Source organism: Oxyura jamaicensis, chromosome 1, assembly GCF_011077185.1.
Source record: "Oxyura jamaicensis isolate SHBP4307 breed ruddy duck chromosome 1, BPBGC_Ojam_1.0, whole genome shotgun sequence".
In the NCBI taxonomy this organism is placed as follows: domain Eukaryota; kingdom Metazoa; phylum Chordata; class Aves; order Anseriformes; family Anatidae; genus Oxyura; species Oxyura jamaicensis.
Window position 1 is genome coordinate 21058013 of NC_048893.1, and position 19291 is coordinate 21077303.

A 19291-nucleotide genomic window follows, 5' to 3' on the forward strand; every position below is an offset into this window, starting at 1 on the left:
CGCCAGAGTGGAAAAACAAGCACTGGAGGAGCTTAGCCAAAAGGAGAAAGAATAAAATAAAACATCTCAGTTCTTCGATTCAAAGTCCAGCTCTGTGCTTTCGGGGGAGGAGACAGAGGAACTGAAGAAGGGGCATTGAGTCTGCTTTGTAGCTGCAGCTGCTCGCAGTTATCGTCCCCTGTGCTCCGTCAGACAGCGCAGAAAGCCTGCAAATCTCCCCCAGGGTGTGAAAAAAGGGCAAGTGTCACAAAGAGTGACCACAGATCCACCACACAACTCGCACACCCCAGCAGACACACACACGTGTAGCCTGAGCAGGAAGGATCTTGGCACGGCCCTGCCGCAGCCCACCGCGTATAGTGATTGCCTGCAGCTGCTCTGCATCAAGTCGGTGGTGCTGGGGACACGGCACGTCCCCTGTGGAAGCCCTGCTTCCTCGAGCAGGGCTTTCTGGTCTCTCTGGAGGGATGCCACCGAGCCTGTATTTTATTTGACTTTCAGATCCCAAGGCAGATTTCCATCAGGCAAGAAGACCTTGCTACGGGATGTTGCAATGCATTCTCTCTTCTCAAGAGCACTCTCATTTTTCAGAGCAAATGCCCATAACAAGGGCCTGATGTCAGACACACCAGCTGCAAAATGTGCCGCGCTCTTCCATTACCGAGCGCAGACTGCTGGGCGCTGCTGCTCCACCACCCCAGAGGAAGAACGAGAAGCCCCTTTTAACCCCCCCCCCCACCCCATTTCAGTAAAGATCCCATGACACTTTGTGGAAAAAAAACAACGTTGTATTTGATTTACAATTAACAGGATTTACAAATAAAGACAAAGAAACAGATTAGCCATGAAATTAGGATGCCTTTGTTGATGAAGGAGAAGCTGGCAAAGCACCTTTATGTAGCAGTAATGTACCTCAGTCTAAACAGTGTAAAATAACTTATGGCCCAGGCAGGTTCAGGAATGATTATACACAAATGCAAAAAGTTAAAAAAAAAACACAAAACAAAACACAAAAAAACAACAACAGCAACCAACAAACTGAAAAACCCTCCCAGGCCTGTGCTAGTTCTGGTGAGGCTTTCGATTTTTGGAAACTGAAGGAAAGGTCCACTGACAAACACCAGGAACCTTCCAAAAAGTTAAAAAAACAAACAAACAAAAAAAAACAAAAAAAATACAAACAAAAAAACAATCAACAACAGTGAAACCGACTGTATGGCAACCTACTGGGCAGGGCAGCGGGCGGCAGGAGCTGTGTTAGCTTGCTGAGGATAAGCAGCGGCCAGGCGCTCGGCGGAACAACGAATGAACTTGTACAGATGGCAGTGCTTCATTAAAATGCTACGTTACTGCCAAAAGTCGTGAGACAAAAAGGAATAAAGTTCTCTGATGTGCAATACAGCAATTGAAGAAGACGTACCTAACTTTCTGATTTGTATGTAGCTTACCTATATTGTAAACGCACGCTTTCTGACAGGTTATTTTAATTTTCTTTGCTATGGGTTATGGTTTGTGTTTGATCAAATGCAGCATTCCAAGGCTCAAAACTGACTGAGTGGTTTTCATTACACGGGTATATGATTTTTTCCAATATCATACTAGTATTTTACATCACAAATACAGTAAAAACAAGTGATGGTATTTCTAGGACAGTTCCAAGATTCAAATAAAAAATCATCAGAACCATTCTAAAATAAGATATTATACAGAATCAAATCATGTTAAACAGCACACTCTCGGCAAGCAGCTAATTACAAGCATTCTGCTGGTCATGTTTTTCACACAAAAGTCATTCAATAGCACATAAATATTTCTTTTTTTTCCGATCTGCTTCTTTTTACAAAACCATTCATCAGATTCACAGAATTAGTACAAGTAAGGCACATTAGCATATATCATAAAACTCACAATAATAACAAAGAGTTGTAAAGATTTAAGGACTAATTCTCCATTGCAGTGGTTTCTGAACCGAATGAGACTTTATCAGTAGAACCCTCCTTACAGGCATGACATTGCTTTTATTTCTGCCAGCTGTGGTGGGTGCAACTCTGTGCACTACCATGGACATAAATAATTAACCTAAGAACCATGTGTGGCAGCAAATCCCATTTGCGGATCTTGCGGAGAAATGAGACACATTGTTTACTACATTCATGATGAGCACAGACAAAGTTTTGGAACTATGTGGACGTCGATTTCCAGTTATTGAAACAAAAGAGGATATTGCATGGTTCTCTGCAAATGCCATTATTTTCCTAGTACAAATATTGCTTAAAATATAGAGGATGCTATAGTATTGAATTTACTTGCATAATGAATTCTAAATGCTGATGTCTCGGATCCTATGAAATTAAACGGACTAGACTTGCCTTCTTCCACCCCCCCACCCTGCCCCCAGCCAAAGGATTCTCTTTCCCACAGAAGATTCATTTACACACAACACAGATTTTAATTAGAAGCATAATTTACAGTAAAAATTTTTACATTACACCTCTGCTATCAAAAAAACATGAACTCTTTCATTTAAAGTTGTAATTATACATTAAAAAATAGAACACTATTTCCTTAACAGGAACAATGAATTTGAACATCTTTAGATCAGATTTCTTTATTGCGGCTTTTGAGTCAAAGGTCAGTCACTTTATTCTCTAATGCAGCTGCTATTTGCTGTAAACGGAAGGCAAGCTGCATTTTTTGTGCAGCTGGATCCTCTTCAAGTGCATTTATAATCTGGAAGAAATAAACAGAGAATGTTTAGAATCGTTTAGCTTAAAATATACGACACCATTCCCAGACCAAGTGTTTGATACTGCTTTGGTTTTCCAGTCTTTTGCATTCACTCTGCACCAAAGATAAAGTCCATCTATGAGGCTCCATGCTCTGTTTTTACATGAAGACAATAAAAATGATCGTCTCCATTACTTTATCTAAGTTGCTACGATGTTTCCCATTATGCCGGGATTCAAGCAAATTAAATAGGTAGTACTTTATCTTTTGAAATATTACGTTGCAAGGTGGAGCAGGCAGGGGAAAACATCAGAAGCATTGACTTTACAGCTATGTAAGAAGCTGTGGTTTTACTTACGGTGCACCCTATGAGGCTTAAGGGTCATTTACCAGCAGTAACTAAGCCCCATCCCCATGAGCTTTGGTTATGAGCAGCTCCTGGGTGGTCCATGCACGGGTATAGCTTAGGGCAAGGAAAAATCTCGTCTGTCTATAGGCAATATATTGAAGAAAATGGACTGGTCAGTGTCAGGGAGCCACAGGCAGCTTGCCTTTGGCTTCTCGAGGTAGAGCTGAGACCCTGACCTGGTAGAACATAGCTCGGGAAGCAAACAGCTCATCAGAGGAGCCCCCCAACATCCTGCACGCAGCCTCTGCCGTACGGAATATATACAGCAAAGTATGACTCTGAGACACCAGGGATTTTAAAATGAAAGCTAGAAAAGGTCAACTGTTATGAGAAGGCTTTTCTTCAAATAGAGTTTTTTAGGGCTTCTCAAGATCAAATTTCAAAGGTTTTGAAAGGTTTTCATTCCTACCATCCTTTAGGGAAACTTTTCCACCAACTATTAGATTTCTCCATTAGGAGAATGTATTACATGGCAAAACTGTTCTTTTGCTAGAACTGGCTTTATTAATAAAAGTCAGATGCTGTCATCAAGCAGAAAGCTTTAGCTATGTTTAAATACTACCTAAAGTTTGCAGCTACAAGAACTGGAGAAATGGAGTCTGCCTGTCATTACCTGGGGTTCTCACTGCTTTACTGACAATGGAGGTTAATGCAGTCAGTATCAATCTAGCTAACAATTTCCCTTTTGAGGACTGGTACAGCATCAGAGTTTCAAACACTGGAACAAATTTGTTTAGAAATCATTATTTTAATGGATTTGTTTTTAAAGCATGAAAACATTTTTACAAGACAGTTAATAAACTCTTATTACAGTATTTAAATAGGGCCTAATTTAATTTGATATTGTTCCCTTCATTTAAACAATTACACCTAGCTCTAACGCCTCAAATCAAGACTAAATAATTCATGATTATCTCTGCTGGTGAATAGAACTTTCATATAAATGTGGACAATTAGAGCATACCCACTTAGTCATTGTCAAGCCCTGCAGAGCTGTGCAAGGTACAGCGCATGCTGGCAACCACCGTTTCAGCAACAAAGATAAGGGCAGCCGCAAAATGTTCCAATTTATGCAAATTAAAACATTTTTATGGAAAATAAATAAGCTTGATTTATTTTGCTGAATGGTTCTTGACGTATTATCTCCCTGACTCTGAATTAGCAGCCTTTTGATCAGATGCATCTTGTTGTTATACGGTGATGTATGCAAAAGGAAGGGCTGCAGTTCTGCTTTGTGGTTTGCTGGCTCACCACTGGTAAACTCTGACAGCTGAGCAGAGAGGAGGCTCTACCTGTGCCCGCCTGCAAATGTGAGAATCCAGAAAGCACGGCTGGGTCAGGGACAGGGGAGTGTGGAAGAAGCAGGAATTTATGGTTTGTCTGTCTCACAGGTGGCTTGAGTGCTTCTACAACAGGTCAGGCCGCAGAGATCACAGAGTCACAGAATGGTTTGGGTTGGAAGGGACCTTAAAGACCACCTAGTTCAACCCCCCTGCCATGGGCAGGGAGATCTCCCACCAGACCAGGTTGCTCCAAGTCCCATCCAGCCTGGCCATGAACACTTCCAGGGATGGGGCATCCACAGCTTCTCTGGGCAACCTGTGCCAGTGCCTCACCACCCTCAGAGTAAAGGATTTCTTCCTTTATATCTTACCTAAAACTATCATCTTACAGTTTAAAAATATTACCCCTACACTCCCTGGTACAATCTTCCACCAGCTTTCCTGTAGGCCCCTTTTAGATACTGGAAGGCTGCTATGAGGTCTCCCTGGATTCTTCTCTCCAGGCTTAACAACCCCAACTCCCTCAGCCTGTCTTCACAGGAGATGTGCTCCAACCCTCTGATCATCTTTTGGCTCTTCTCTGGACCTGTTCTAACAGATCTATGACTTTCTTGTGCTGAAGACCCCCAGAGCTGGATACAGCACTGCAGCTGGAATCTCACGAGAGAGGAGCAGAGGGGGAGAATCACCTCCCTTGACCTGCGGGCCACACTTCTGATGCAGCCAGGGATATGGCTGGCTTTTTTGCAGATATTCTGGAACATGTTGAAAATAAGTTTCCTGAGCTCTGGAGATGAGGAAACCAACACCATCAGTTTGGCCTGTGTGTCTCCAGTCATTTTTCTTACTAATACAAACTGCAAGTAGTCTCAGGATGAGCTGGTTTTCCTTGGTTACATCTGTATTTAAAGCTGTGAAAAGCTGGCTGCTGCTGCAGAAAGCAGCTGCAGTGAAGCTGCGGATGAGACTTCACTGCCTTTGCTGCTAAATATAAGCGAAAACAAAAACTGTGCTGAGGTGCAGGACCAACTGAAGAGAGCTCACATGTGCTGTACTCCTTTTTTGATTCAGCATCTGTTCTTACTTGCTTTGATTTAACTCTGAGAGTTTTCTGGAGGCATTCATTTCCATGGAAACCTTTGAATAAAAGTTTCCTTCTCTCTTTTTGTTTTCAGATTAAGTTTGGAGAGCCATAGCCACAGCCCAGCGACACTGGGATATTCTTTGTCCCCCTTTCCACAGGGCCTGAAGAATCCAAGAAACACTTTGGACTGAATCTGTAAGCTTCCTTTTGAATCTGACTATACTCGGCAGTTGCTCTGCTTGGGTTTACCTTGGGCAGGCACTTCACTTGGCAGGGCAAAATGGGGACGGCAGCATGCATGGAAGTTTTAAGTGCATCTTAACTAATAAAAAAAGGCAATGCCCCATTCCTGCAAGCAAAACAAGTTTAATGGATTGTTCCTAAAAATCCCCACCAAACTACTGGCTTGAAACCTCATATAGCTCTGGCAATTGCTCGGTGACGTTCTAATGTCCTAATTCTTAGGCATTAGGATAGCAGAACTGAATAAAAAGGATTTTTAAATCTATTTCCCTTTCAGATCTCATTAAGCGATCACTACCAAAATGAGATAACCCATAGTGAAGCTGTTCATTTCTAAGAATATACCCTTAGGCAGTGTAATTGCCAAGGAAGGCGTGTAACTGCAAAGTTAGAGCTTTCTGTTCAGCACTGCTTTTACCTGATTATCCAGGGAAAGTTAGCCTTTATAACTTTTTACCGTTATTATAAAAAAAATATGAAAATAAGCCCCACAACTTACCTCATCATAGTATTTGTTAGTATACTGGTAGAGTTGGTGTAGAGCCACAAGTGTGTTTAAGGAATCGGTATGTGCCTGTTAAACAACACACGTAAGCAGCAAACGTCAAAATTTCATCACAGTTGAAAATTACACACACGCATGTCTGCTGGATACAGTACACAGTCACATTCTCAAATTCAGGCTCTGCATCCTGTAACTCTTTGCAAAGTGATGCTGGGGCAGAAAAAGGGGTGAGAAAACTTTTGTTTGATGATTTTTAGATCAAGCTTTTCCCACTGGTGTTTTTCTGGCCTGTCCGCAGCTCCAACACAGGAGGTGGAAAATATTTTGAACTTTGAATGTCAAACCACAGATTACAGCTGTAACATCTGTTAACACCATGCGTACGTATAACTAAAGCATTCAGTCAGTACAATCTACATATTGTTGAGACATTAAACATTAGTTCTGTCACTGCCATGTCTGTTTGAAATCATTTCTTCAGCTCTTTGTAACTATTGGAAATCATTCACACCTCACTATAGGGAAGGTGTAACTCATCAAGATAGTAAGCACATGTACATTTGGAAAAAGACATTTGAATCAGGAAGATGGAAAGGGGAGAGAAGGGGGAGAGAGAGAGAGAAAAGGAACTTCAAATGATGCAAGATATAACCCTTCCATTACCTCTTGTTTCATTCTCCCCATGACATTTAACTTATGTAGCAAATGTGCTCTGACTGTCTAAACAGATGTGTCTCATTTAAACGGACAGGATTCAACTCTCTAGCTATGCCTTTAGTTTTTTAAATTAGTTAAGAAAATGAAGAATTGCAAAATATTGCTACTGGCACAAAGGATTATCCAAGCTGTAAACAAGCAGAGAAACATCCATCTTTCTTTGCCCTACAAAAGTCACTTCCTGAGCAGGTCAACATTTGCAATGCTCCATCAGTCCTTTCCTACTTCTATCATAATTTGCAATGTAAATAGAAAGGATCAACATATTCTGATTTTTAAACATTCCTTTGATTTTATTTTTAATGACCAAACGTTTTAATTTTACATACGTCTCCATTTTTATAATAAATAAAATGAACTGGAAAATGAAATGTCACTGCAGATGAGTTTCATAGTGACTGAATGAAAACAGAAACATTCTCATGAGGATGTTAATCTGCAAAATGTTAGGTCCTAAGGGCACTGAAATAAACAAATCACAAGAATTCCCCAAACATCCTTATATCACTAGGACTCTTAAAATAAATTAGGCAAATGAGCAAATCAGCCAGTACATACAGTATCTCTTTGCTTAGGCTAAACACATTCCTTTCAGACTGGCGAGAGCTTCTGCAGGTTCTCCGGGTTAAATTGAGTGCTTTGAAGGCACAAGCCTGCTCTAGCTAAGCTGAGCAGCCCAGCAGACAGGCTTTTTCAAGAATGAAGCACGTTTTGTAGTGTCTTTGCTCCCTGAGTCTCAAACCAGAGCTCCCAGCTACCAATCAGCCCCCTCTGCTCTCCTCCATTGCAGGTAACCCCCAGTAACCTATATTGTGAAAAGAAGGGCCGATCAAGCAGGCATATGATGAGCTTCTTGTGTGCAGTGTAAAGCAAAAGTATTGTCCTCATACAGACAGCTCTAAAATGCACTATAAGTAACTTGTGAGACTCCCCTTTCATTTCTGGAGTCAAACTGTTGCTGCGATAGCACTTTGAATTCAGCCACTACTTGTTATCAGCATGATCAATGCTAAAAACCCTCTCTGTGCTGCGGAGAGAAAACACCTTTCAGCGGTGTTGTAATTTTTCCACAATGGATGTGAAAAAATTCAAACACTTTGCTCTGGCACCTACATCATTCAGAGAAATTCGTGACGATAGCCATTCTTGGTTCCATTCAATAATCAACACTTCAAAAGGCTAAAAAGCACTACACTAAGCAGGAGTCTTTCAGAGATGTATTAAATAACTCATTTGATGCTTCAACATACAAGAAACCCACTTGTCGAGTTAGAATGAGAAGACAAACAGTGCTATACTTGGCTTCAATTTCAGGACAAGGAAACTTAATTTATTCTTACCCTAGAAATCTCTGCTAAATGGGTATTCATATCTTGGTCACTAACTGGCACCATCTGACGAATGCCTTTGTAATAACTGCAACAAATTAAAACAATTTTTCAGTTAGGCGAAATACACAAAATTTTCATTTTATTTTAAACATGTTTCCTAATTGTGCAGGAGATGTTCCACCACAACAGACCAATGACACATTTAGTCATGCTGTCTCACAGCAGTCATTAGTACTTGATACCCTTGCAAGAAAGGCAAATCACACCTGATTGCACAGGACCACAACACAGGAAAGAAATCTATTTACAATCCAGCTGATGATTATTTCATGTCTTCAAACTTTTGAAGTCATCAGCTGGGAAGAGTTGAGTCCTGTAGCAGACCTTCAGTGGTACTGACAGAATTCCCAAATCAGTAAATGTTGAAGTCAGAGTCTGAATAGAAAAAATGTCTTTATGAAAATGTTTTCAGGATTTGATCCCTATTCAGTTACGGAAGTGCAGTGCTGGTTAGACAGATCATGGGTAAGAACAGCTGTCATGCAGAACAGCATTGTGTTCTGTCCCAAGTAACTCTGTCCATCTGCTGGCATAGACATGGGCACGCATTGGGTCACAACATCATTTCAACACTGGGAACACCACTGACAAGGGAACGTTTTAACATTTAGGTGTAAAAGTTTTAACATTTGGCAGTTGACTTCAACTGTGTCAGCGTTCACTTTTCCTGTTACTAAGTACATTTACAAAGGTTTAAAACCCTACCAACTCTGAATCAGCATGAAAAAAGTCTCTTTATACTTACTCTTCCACCATTTTCTTATAGTTAGAGATTTCTTTTGCGTAAAGTAATTTATTACTTGGAGAATCCTGAAAAAAATATAATAGAGAGAAACTTGGTTGATTTATGAAAGTCTCTAAGAAAAAACATGAAGTCAAGAACCCAAGATCAAGCCTTCCTAATCACATGCACTTGAGCTTTGTGGATATTAACATTCTGACGCTTATTATTAATATTATTAACGTTTATGTCAGTACATGGGTGGGATTATTTGTCTTAAAAAGATGAAGTTTACATATGGAATTATTTGTCAAGTTTGACAAATTATATCAATGGAAGATGATTCTAAATTATGGTGGACATGAAATAACAATTTCTTAAACTTGCTTTTTATAAAAGCAGTTGGTATTTTCTGCTTTTTAGGAACTCAGTTGGCAGACTATGCTGTAACAATGACATGCTCACCATCCTGCTAAGTGGTGAAATGCTAAATTCATTTTAAAACCGAAAGGAAACTATCAATGCTGTATCTCCTTAGAGAATGGGTATTGTTTTAGGACAATGCCCTGTGTCTTGTCAGGCATGAATGTAGTCAGGATGTAGAATGCGAATCACTTACTCTGCTTAATTTGTGCTCTGTTCTTGTGCAAGCATCCATGAAAGTCTGTGCAATGACTGACAAGGAAGCATCCACTACTTCGTGAACATGAACATCAAAGATGAAATGGGGATTTTTCAGAATATTTACCCAGAATCTAAGAGGCAAGCTGCAAAGTAAAAAACCAAAAACCTCTTTTACACAATCAATGTTATACAACAAGCAAAGCACATGAAATTAAATAGGGGTTTTGCGTTTTGATCTTCTCACTACAGTGAAACTTAATTTTATATTTCAACAATTACACATTACACTATCTTTTGTCTGGTTTTCATGTCCGGAAACAAAGCCTTTGTATCTCTCACAGAAAAATTAGAAAAACTTATTTGAGAAGAATCCTAAGTGTCCCCAAACAGCAAGAGAAGATGTCTGAGTGGTTAGAAAAACTACCCGAGTAACATTTTATTAGATTTTGTGCTTTGACAGGTAAATCTAGTCCCTTTTGCTTCTTGCTTTCCTATTCTCTGAGGAAAGATGAAAAGCAAAGAGGTAAATCTGCCAGCGGTTATCCCATAAGTAGGTATCGTTTTTTGCAACTTCTAGACTTCCAGGGAATCCTTTTGATCATATGAACATATTATCTCAATTAAAATGATTCTGAGAATTACAAATGAAATTTGCTTTGATTAGTGGTAAGAGTGCCAGCACATATGTGGGAACTACGCTCTCATTTCTCTGCAATGTAATTATTAGTCTGTTCATACCTGTTTGTTTTCCAGATGTGAATGGTGTCTTCATCCTTGATGTCATGTTTTTCTGCTTGTTCATCAAGAAAATCAAAGAAGTATTTCACAGCTGGTGGCACCACATGGTTTGAGTTGAGCACACTATGAAAGAAGTTATCTACAAACTGCTGAAGTGTTCCCTAAAAGTGAATTTAAAAGAAATTTGCATTACAAGCTGAACTCAGTGCCACCCTTGAGTCTTTTTTCCTTTAGTCCATTTGCAGTTACTTAACGTCATCAACGCTGAGTGCCAGGTGACGCAGGGTGCCAGGTGACAAAAAAAATCAACCAACTTTTAATGAAATGACCTTGCAAACAGCCCAAACAGTAAAAACCTTCTAAAGAATAACTTTATGTTCTAGTCTGAAAGGCTAAGACTTCTTCCATTATCATCATGCAGTTAACACAGAAAGCTGTGCGTTCTGCCTGACTAAAACAGCAGAACCTGGTTCCTACAATAGACTTTCAATTTAAGCTCATTGTGCACATAAATAATTGCTGGCAATTTTGTAATTGTTTTGCAGCTTCCCAGCTCCAGAGCATCATGCACCAGTACAGCAATTTTAAAACACTGACTGAGAGGAAGAAGCGCCAGTGACCACTTGACTTGATGCACAGGGGAAAGCACATCTCATTAGATGCCCATCCTGGTCCAGCTCCATGAGCTCCACCAAGTGTGAGGGGTGAAGTATCCCCGGTGGGGGGGGGCTGCATTTTTGTCAGGATCCCTGCACCTGCCTGGACCTTAAAGACCACGACCTCTGAGATTGTCCCTTTGTAGTAGAGACAAAGAGAAGATGACCTTGTTGATGCCACATACAGTCTGTCCCCACTCAGCTGGTTGGCCCTACAGGCATGTTTGAAGGGCTGCATCCTCTCTCTCTCCATCACTCCAGCTGCCAGCCCCAAAACAGAGCAGGGACTGAGCCCTAAACCCCTGTGCTGGCAGTGCAGGCAGGGAGGACACATCACCAGTCCTGGGCTGTGTGGGCAGCTGTGGTCCCAGCCATTGCACCTCACCAGCTCTATACAAGTTAGTAAAGCTCCAGATTGGCAACGATCTACCAAGTAGCTATTGGGAACAGAAAATGGATTTGTTATCAGAAGAGAGGGGCACATGCATCTTGCTGACTGCAAGTCTGTGCCATCCATACACAAACTTTCCTTCAGGTCCACTTTCACACTTGGTCAAATGGCCTTAGCTGGAGTCACTCCCATTTTTAAGAAGAACTTGGTCTTGGTCATTAAGCTCCTTCTGCAAGGAGGAATCCTTAGCATAATTATTTTGGTTGTGATCCGTTCTCCAGAGTAAAGACTAAAAATACTCTCAAAGGACTATTACCATTTGAAAACATTTCTACTATTTTTCTAGATAGTACTGCAGCACTGGAAACAAAGAACAGGGAAACAAAAGGCTCTGCAGCAGTATGTAAAGCATTTGGTTTAAAATAAAAACCAACATAATATTATTTAAACAGGTGGCACAGATGAGAATATCCATCTTTGTCTTACAAGAAAAATCCTCATTTAGCTAACTCAGAATTATGGTTCTCAGCTTTCATCTGGAGTTAAAATTTATCTATTTCCCAGAAATGTTCTTGAGGGCATATTAATCACTTGAAGCTCTGAACACAAGCCTGTATGTACATGACACAGATATTCAAAATTTCAGCCAAAAGCATGACTAATATTTGCATCATTTTCTTCGGATACATGTCAAAATCTATAGAGGCACGGTGTAACTGTGACATCTGGCCCTTACCTTCACAGACAGAAGTCTTGTCAGGTAGATTTCTGTAATAGCTTTGGTTCTCTCTTTTTCTTTTACGCTGCCTCGCTTTGATTTGCCTTCATCAATTTCATCTACTGGCCGAACTAGATGCCAGACCTTATTTTCATCTTCTAGAAGTGCATGCCCTAGAAACAGTAATTGCAATAATTACAAAAAACTCTCCCCTGGAAATAATTATGAAATAATCATGCACATCAGTACCTGTAAGACCTTTGCACTCTATCCTTGACTTACCTTTCTTTTGCCAAGAGGATCTAGATTACTTGGTTCCCTTCTAACAACCCAAGTACTAATTTTTCATTAATACATAAGTATTGCTTTATGTTACAAGAGTAGCACTGAAGTAGGATTGTAGCTTGCTTTTCTCAAGAACAAAAAGGAGAGATAGGTAACATACAATAAGGAAACTCCTGTTCATTTGTGCAAGCACAGTATGTACACAGTGAAATACTCTACCCCTTGGTGAACAACATCAAGCTACAGAAACTGAGCTAGGTCTGACCCAACAGCCCTCATGGAAAGGACAATTGTAGCCTGCTCAGGGTACAACACAAGGTATTGTAGCAGCTCTGATGAATTTGGCAGTGGCAAATTAACTTGTTCTTCCTTTAAATCCTAAGCTATATGTTAATATATCTGCTTGGCATAATACCCAAAATCAATGGTGCTTTTCCAGTGGAGGTTACCGAATCAGTGCATTTAAAATCATTGACGTCTTAAAAACATGAAAGTTAATTTTCCCATTAAAAATGTGATTCAGCCCTCTTACGCAAATTATTTTGCAATACTGCTGTTTTATGCTTTAATATAAGTATATGTGTATAATGTAACTGAATCACAGTTACAGTGGAGAAATATCAGTTTCTAATTGCACAAATTTTGTTCTTTCAAATTTTAGGCCACAGTAGTTTATTAACTCAGTTCCTCAACATCTACCTTAAATTTACGAGATGTGTGTTAAATATTTTATATTGTAGAGGAAAATAACATTAATATGCAATCTAGCCAAGACAACACTTCCACATGAATCTGTTTTATATATTCTCGTGAAAAGCATGAGCTATGCAGCTTTCTGGTGCCTTTACTTCCTTGTGGCCAGGTAGATCTTTTAGCCAAGGAAAAATAAGACATTTAATGCTGTTGTCCTTTGAAAGTCCTTAATTTGATTTGGAAGTTCATGTGCATGAAGCAAGAAAGCAATAAAAGCTATCCTTTTATTTTGAAGCAGTTGTGATTTCACAATTGATGCCATGCATAACAACCGTTTGCCAGTGCAGTAAGAACTGCTGATGGGCCTGAAGTTTGGAGTCTCTTTTGCAATGCCTGTTATTTACTCTTGTAAATAAATGGACAAAATCACACAGTAAGAGAAGAAACTAAACTCTGTCAGTTGTTTGGTACACTTCTACTTCCTCCTGTGATTCAAAGGAATTCACCCTCTCTTTGCCCTGCTTGTGGTGCGTGGCCCGATTTAACTTTGCAGTAAAGAGAAGAAACCAAGGGGGATTCCACGAAGATTACTTGCCCTTACATACAGCTTAATTTGGCGTGTGTTTGTTCAGCAACAGCAGAATTGGCTACTAGTGAAATTATGGCTATTTAATAGGAAAGGAGGGCTTAAAGGGAATGCAGCTCAACCGGATGAACTTTTTGCAAAACAAAGATCCCAGTTCATTGCTAAAAATAGCAGCAAGAAAGAGGAAGAGAAATGCAGAAGAGGGGGCAACGAGACATATTAGCAGCATGTTGCTAGGACGAGACCAGCCTTCCGGGAGATAACATCTTCCCAGTGGAAACCTAGGGGGCAAAGGAAGTAAAATGTAGGGAAGAACATTGTCTTTTGTGGTTGTAGTAGCCACAAGATGCATCAAGCTGTACATGGAGAGACGACTGCACCCACTGGGTGAAATGCTTCCCCCTGAATGCTTCTTCCTGCCCCTCTTGCATTCTTTGGCCGATACAAAGTGGCACAAACCAGGTGGGAACATGGGGGAGGCCAGTCAGCTGGTGGTGGCCAGCCTGGCCCCCTCCTGCTGCACGGCCTGCAGCAGGCTTGCTCCATCCGCCCCTGAGAACAGGCTGCTGCTCCTGGTAGGTGGAGGAAGGGCTGTCCTACACACATCTGCTAATCAGTATTTCTGATCTGCAGCCCTCTGGCTATTCCACACCAGAATAACTGAAAAAGAAAGAAAGAAAGAAAGAAAACCCACGACACCAGCCCCTTCACAAAAAAAAAAAAAAGAAAAAAAAAAGAAAAAAAAAAAGAAAGAAATATCCAGAATAAGTTTTCAACACGCTGCGTTGGCTTATAGTTCAGTACAGAAATCCTAGCATAAAATCATTGAAGCCATTCTCCATCTTGATACAAATTAGTAATTGCATTTATTATCTCCAGAAGCAAAGGATTCTGCATTTAATTTGTCACAACTGCCAGCTTCCAGTGTCTTCCTGTTAGAAGCTGTGAATCAAAAGCAGCATGGAAGCAATGCCAGGTTTTAGAGCAACATCTCTGAACATGGTTTTACATTTTCGTTCTGTGCAAAGCCTAGTGCTTTGGCAGACAGTCAATGGCTTCAGCTGACATTTCTCAATGCAAAAGGTGCAAGTTAATGAGAGACTGGATAAAAGGAAAACCACTTCGTCACAAGCCTTATTCATAGAGCAGAGATAGGATTTCTATTTATTCCAGCCCTGTAAATCCCTGTGTCATATAAATGCGTATGTGTGGGAGGGGAAGCCTCTGATCCTCTCCTCTGCCTTTTATACACATAGCATCTCACAAATCACTGTCGCTGTGGGCTCTTGCTTTGCACTAACTCTGTAACATTTTATAGCTTTCTGAAAGAACAAGTTGGCACCAACTAGCTCTGAAGACCCTTAGGCGTTAAAGAAAATGGGCTAGCCTGGCACGAAATGCCATCTTCCCAAATTTGTACATCACCACTGCACAAGACAGGGTGTGGAGAAGAAACAAGGTGGAAGCTGTCTACACTCCATGCTTTGGGATCTGAGCTGTCTCTACAGATTTTTTTCTCTCATGTATGAGAACCCTCATGTGACAGCACTGTCCCCAGAAGTCTGCTTCTCCTTTACAATTTAATATGCCACACATATAGCTAAGGAGCCTGTCCATCTTGGAGTACAGATCATGTGTGTTCAAAGAGCTTCACTATACTGAATAGCTAAAGATGCACTTGTAGAGTGCATCTAAAATAATAATAATAATAATAATAATAAAAACACAAACAAATAAAAACACTTGATCTGGTCCTCTGCTCTCTCACACAAAGATGTGGGAAGGATGGAAGACGGGGAACCCAGATCTGGAGAATGATCACCTCTTGGTGTTAAGAAGGGAAAGCAAGCTGAGGACACCACCAGGCTCCATCAACTAGTCTGCTTCTTCAGAGTGGAGGTGAATACCACCTCTGCAGTTATCTCAGCAATCAAAGCAACTGAACTGAAGAGGGAGTAGGAATGGGCTCCTCACCTTGCTGCACTTCATTGCCCTCTGTATTAAACTGAACATTTTATAAAGTGAGAAAGTTGGGTTGGCAGCCGCTGTGATAAAGGAGTAGCCACCACTTTTCCAACTAAGGCAAACACCTGCTACGTGGTGAGAGGATAGCAGCAGAGGTATAGCCATGATCGTTGGGAGAGAACCTTAAAGGATGCTGGTAGAAGTCTTGACAGGAAGCATCCAGGAGTAAAGACTAAAAAATAAATGGCAAGTAATTCAGCCTGTCCTGATTTCCTGGCCAACACTCAGCACTAATGAAATGGAAATCTGCACTCTTGTTAAATACCAATAATACACATCAGAGCTATCAGCTGAGAGCCATCTCCTTGAAAAAATGTACATTTCTGGTATATTATTTCCAATCTGACTGCTGAGCCCTTGGAACCTATTCAATCTAAGATCGCTAAATCTGTTTAAAGGAATGAAACTATTAGGTGAACCAATGGCTTTTGCAATCAATGCTAGACATAAAAGTATATCAAATGGGTCCGTGGAAGGAAGAATGATCTCAACAATTATCATTCCATAAATCTAACTTCCAACTCATGTAAAATAACTGAATGTAAGGAAAAAATAAGAGAAACTGAACCTCTAAAATGTAAAGGAAATCATGTGATGAAGAACATGAATTTACAAGTAAATATTTCCATTAAAATCTGAGTGCATTTTAGGCTGGAACGGATATTGTGTCTCAAGAAGTTGTGAGATAAAGGAAATTGGTCTAGACAGAGTACTGACACAAGGAACTAAAAGCTTTGAAAGACAGGTTCCAAGCTATCACGCTGTCTCCAGCATTGAGAAGTCCAGCTTATTGTGGCAAGCAGCAGTATTAGAATTAAGTAACGGCTGTATTAGTGACATGAAAGAGAGGAAACATTATAAGGTAGTTCCTGATATTTGCTTACAGTGGATTGAAAACCTTGAAACAAAGGAATCAGGGAAAACATTGAATCTAAAGAGATAACATGGAATGAATACAACTAGACAACACAGCCCAGAAAAAAAACAAGCAAACAGAGATGATGAAATATTGCCTGCCATGGGAGAGAGACACAAAATACGCATGTACAGAGATGAGTCTGCAAAGCAATATAGTTGTAAAAAGCGCAATACAGAAATTACATCAGATCCATTATGTCATGGAGCAGGGGAACAGGTCTGTCCTGTGGTTCTGAATGGTGCATTCAATTCTCAATCTAGTAAGTGGAAGAAATTTGGAAAGGAAAGTAATAAAAGGAAGAATGAAGGAGAAAAAGAGGTACAGCTTTGAAAAGATGAAACATAACGTTATGGCTATGGATGTAATGGGATTAAAAAAACAGAATATCCAGGATATGTTTTCTAAGAGCAGTTTCTATTAAGTTGGGCTATGGACTCATGAAATCAATCATGATTAAAGCCTCATTATCTCAGGCTTTTATAATTAGGACAAAGAAAACCACTGCAAGCATATAGAGGGCAACGCAAATCAAATACGCCTTATATAGTTTGCTGGGGAATGTCTAGTTCCATGGATTTGCTCAATAAACAGTATCAACAGTGTCACTGTATCTCTGTTGGTTTGACTTCTGGTCATTTTAGGAGGTAGGACTCCCAAAGATACTTACTTTCCCCTGGGACATCTTGCTGATTATCCTCTGGCTGCTGGGAAATTCCCATTTTTGATAAGATGAGTGTGGCACCATCTCGGACCTTTGAAAATACAAACACAGGGACATTATTCAAAAGAAGCAAGCATGGCTGAACCTCTTAACAGCTCAACTGTGGTTTCTGTAATCTTATGCAGGAAATCTGGACCTATGATAAATGCTGCCCTTCAAATGCCCATTAGGCAACTGGGTCTCCAATTCAGAGCAGACTGCCACCCATCTCCTTTCATAAGAGATCACATCAACACCTCCTCTGAGATTACTCAAAATGTTAGTAGCACTTCCAAGACATCATTGGTTCATCAATCCAATGTGCCCTTTGTGCAAACATGGATTTTATCATGAAGAATCAGAGCTGTCTCTTTCTGAGAGAAAACTAACTTCCAGCTTTCCTAACCAGGATATCTGTTTTTAGAAAGGGAAAAATAGAATAAAAATACAAGATATGTCGATTGCATGTGTTTGGTAGTATGCACAATATGAAACCGAAAACAGACGGTACAGAAACATCAACATCTGCTCTCCTGACTGCGTTGCTGAACAAACCAGACCAACCCCAAATCTATTTAGCAGCAGAGCAAGGACAAAGATCATTCTCAGGGGTAGGAAGTGGCAGAGGAAAGAAAAGAAGAAATGAGTATGAGACCCAGCAAAGGCACAGGGAGCTTTTGAATGTTGAAAGGAGAATTTGGGTTTGGACACTGCAATGACGATGAAACAAAGTGCCTACATTTAGGTAATATGTTTTTGGTAAGATGTTTAGGCAATATGTCCAGATCTAGCCTTTCATGCTTCCCAAGCTGTTACTGCCTAGACCCAGAGCTAGTTTTTCTTTTGATTCCTTATATACCACAGAATTTTCTCTACAAACAAAGATTTTATTTATTACTAAAGAACAGTTAACAGATGTGAACAACTGCTCTGAAACACCTCCTTACATTATAATGCATCAGTGTGTTGATGCGTTTCCATCTGCCATCTTTTTGGGATGTTAAATCCAAGTCTGAGAGGATCTGTGCAGTAGAACCTGGACGCCACTCTAAGGAGCAATTAAAATGAGAAAAAAACAGTTTTAAGCATGTGCAAAAATAACTACTCCAAGAATGTTTCAATTTAGAGAACCACTGACGCATTGTGGAACAATAAAAGTAATTTGGCACATGTCACGATGTGTGTTATTTACTGCTTTGGCCTTCATTACAGAAGCTTGCACAAACTATTTCCAGCCATGTACATGCCTTCAGATCATTTTCCATGGAAAGTTAAATTCCTTTGCATAGAATACAAGTATATACAATAAGAACACGCTATCGGACCAAAATACAGGGAGTAGGATTTTCTGTGGATTGGAAAAGGCATTCTTAAGTAATTTACTAGGATTTTCTGAAGAGCAAAAATTGCATCATCTACTTTCAGGTTAAGGCAGTAATGAGGATATTGCAAAACTACTAAAATAGAGCTTCTATTATGAGATTATTAGGCCTTTTAAGTTACATCACTTTTTTTTTTTTATTTTATTTTCTTTCCTTTTTTTTTTTTTTTTTTCAGAAGAGAACAGCTATTCTAAAAGCCTTCAAGGAGGATGATTTTCAGAGGCTGGGTGGCTCATCATCTCCTGAAAGTGCAACTCCTCTAAGTTATAATTTTTTTGAACAATCATTAGAAAGGCAAGTCAAAATCAGTACTGGTTTCTGAAATTGCATCATTACTTCTCCATCAGTTAATTGTCCATGCTGTCATTATCACATTAATTAGTACCTGAGATACTGATTCTGTCAGACATGAATACATTTGTGCTAACAGTCATTAACAGGCTCTTTGCACACTAATGACAGTAGACCAAAACTTTAAGAAGAGGGAAAAAGAA

At 40.0% G+C, this 19291-nt stretch overlaps 1 protein-coding gene across 7 annotated transcripts in view; it reads right to left on the reverse strand.

Annotated features, from left to right (window-relative positions):
- Positions 1 to 1550: 1550 nt before the first annotated feature.
- Positions 1551 to 19291, reverse strand: part of PLXNB2 (plexin B2) — a 256955-nt gene continuing 239214 nt past the window's right edge. For all 7 annotated transcript variants that reach the window (XM_035309113.1, XM_035309156.1, XM_035309121.1 and 4 more), the window contains 9 exons: positions 18363 to 18463; positions 17383 to 17467; positions 12226 to 12380; positions 10443 to 10603; positions 9700 to 9847; positions 9105 to 9169; positions 8309 to 8384; positions 6246 to 6320; positions 1551 to 2730 (listed from right to left, as the gene is read on the reverse strand). In XM_035309113.1, the coding sequence (XP_035165004.1) occupies positions 2626 to 2730; positions 6246 to 6320; positions 8309 to 8384; positions 9105 to 9169; positions 9700 to 9847; positions 10443 to 10603; positions 12226 to 12380; positions 17383 to 17467; positions 18363 to 18463 (971 nt within the window). In that variant the 3' untranslated portion in view covers positions 1551 to 2625. The remainder of the gene's footprint in view (positions 2731 to 6245; positions 6321 to 8308; positions 8385 to 9104; positions 9170 to 9699; positions 9848 to 10442; positions 10604 to 12225; positions 12381 to 17382; positions 17468 to 18362; positions 18464 to 19291) is intronic.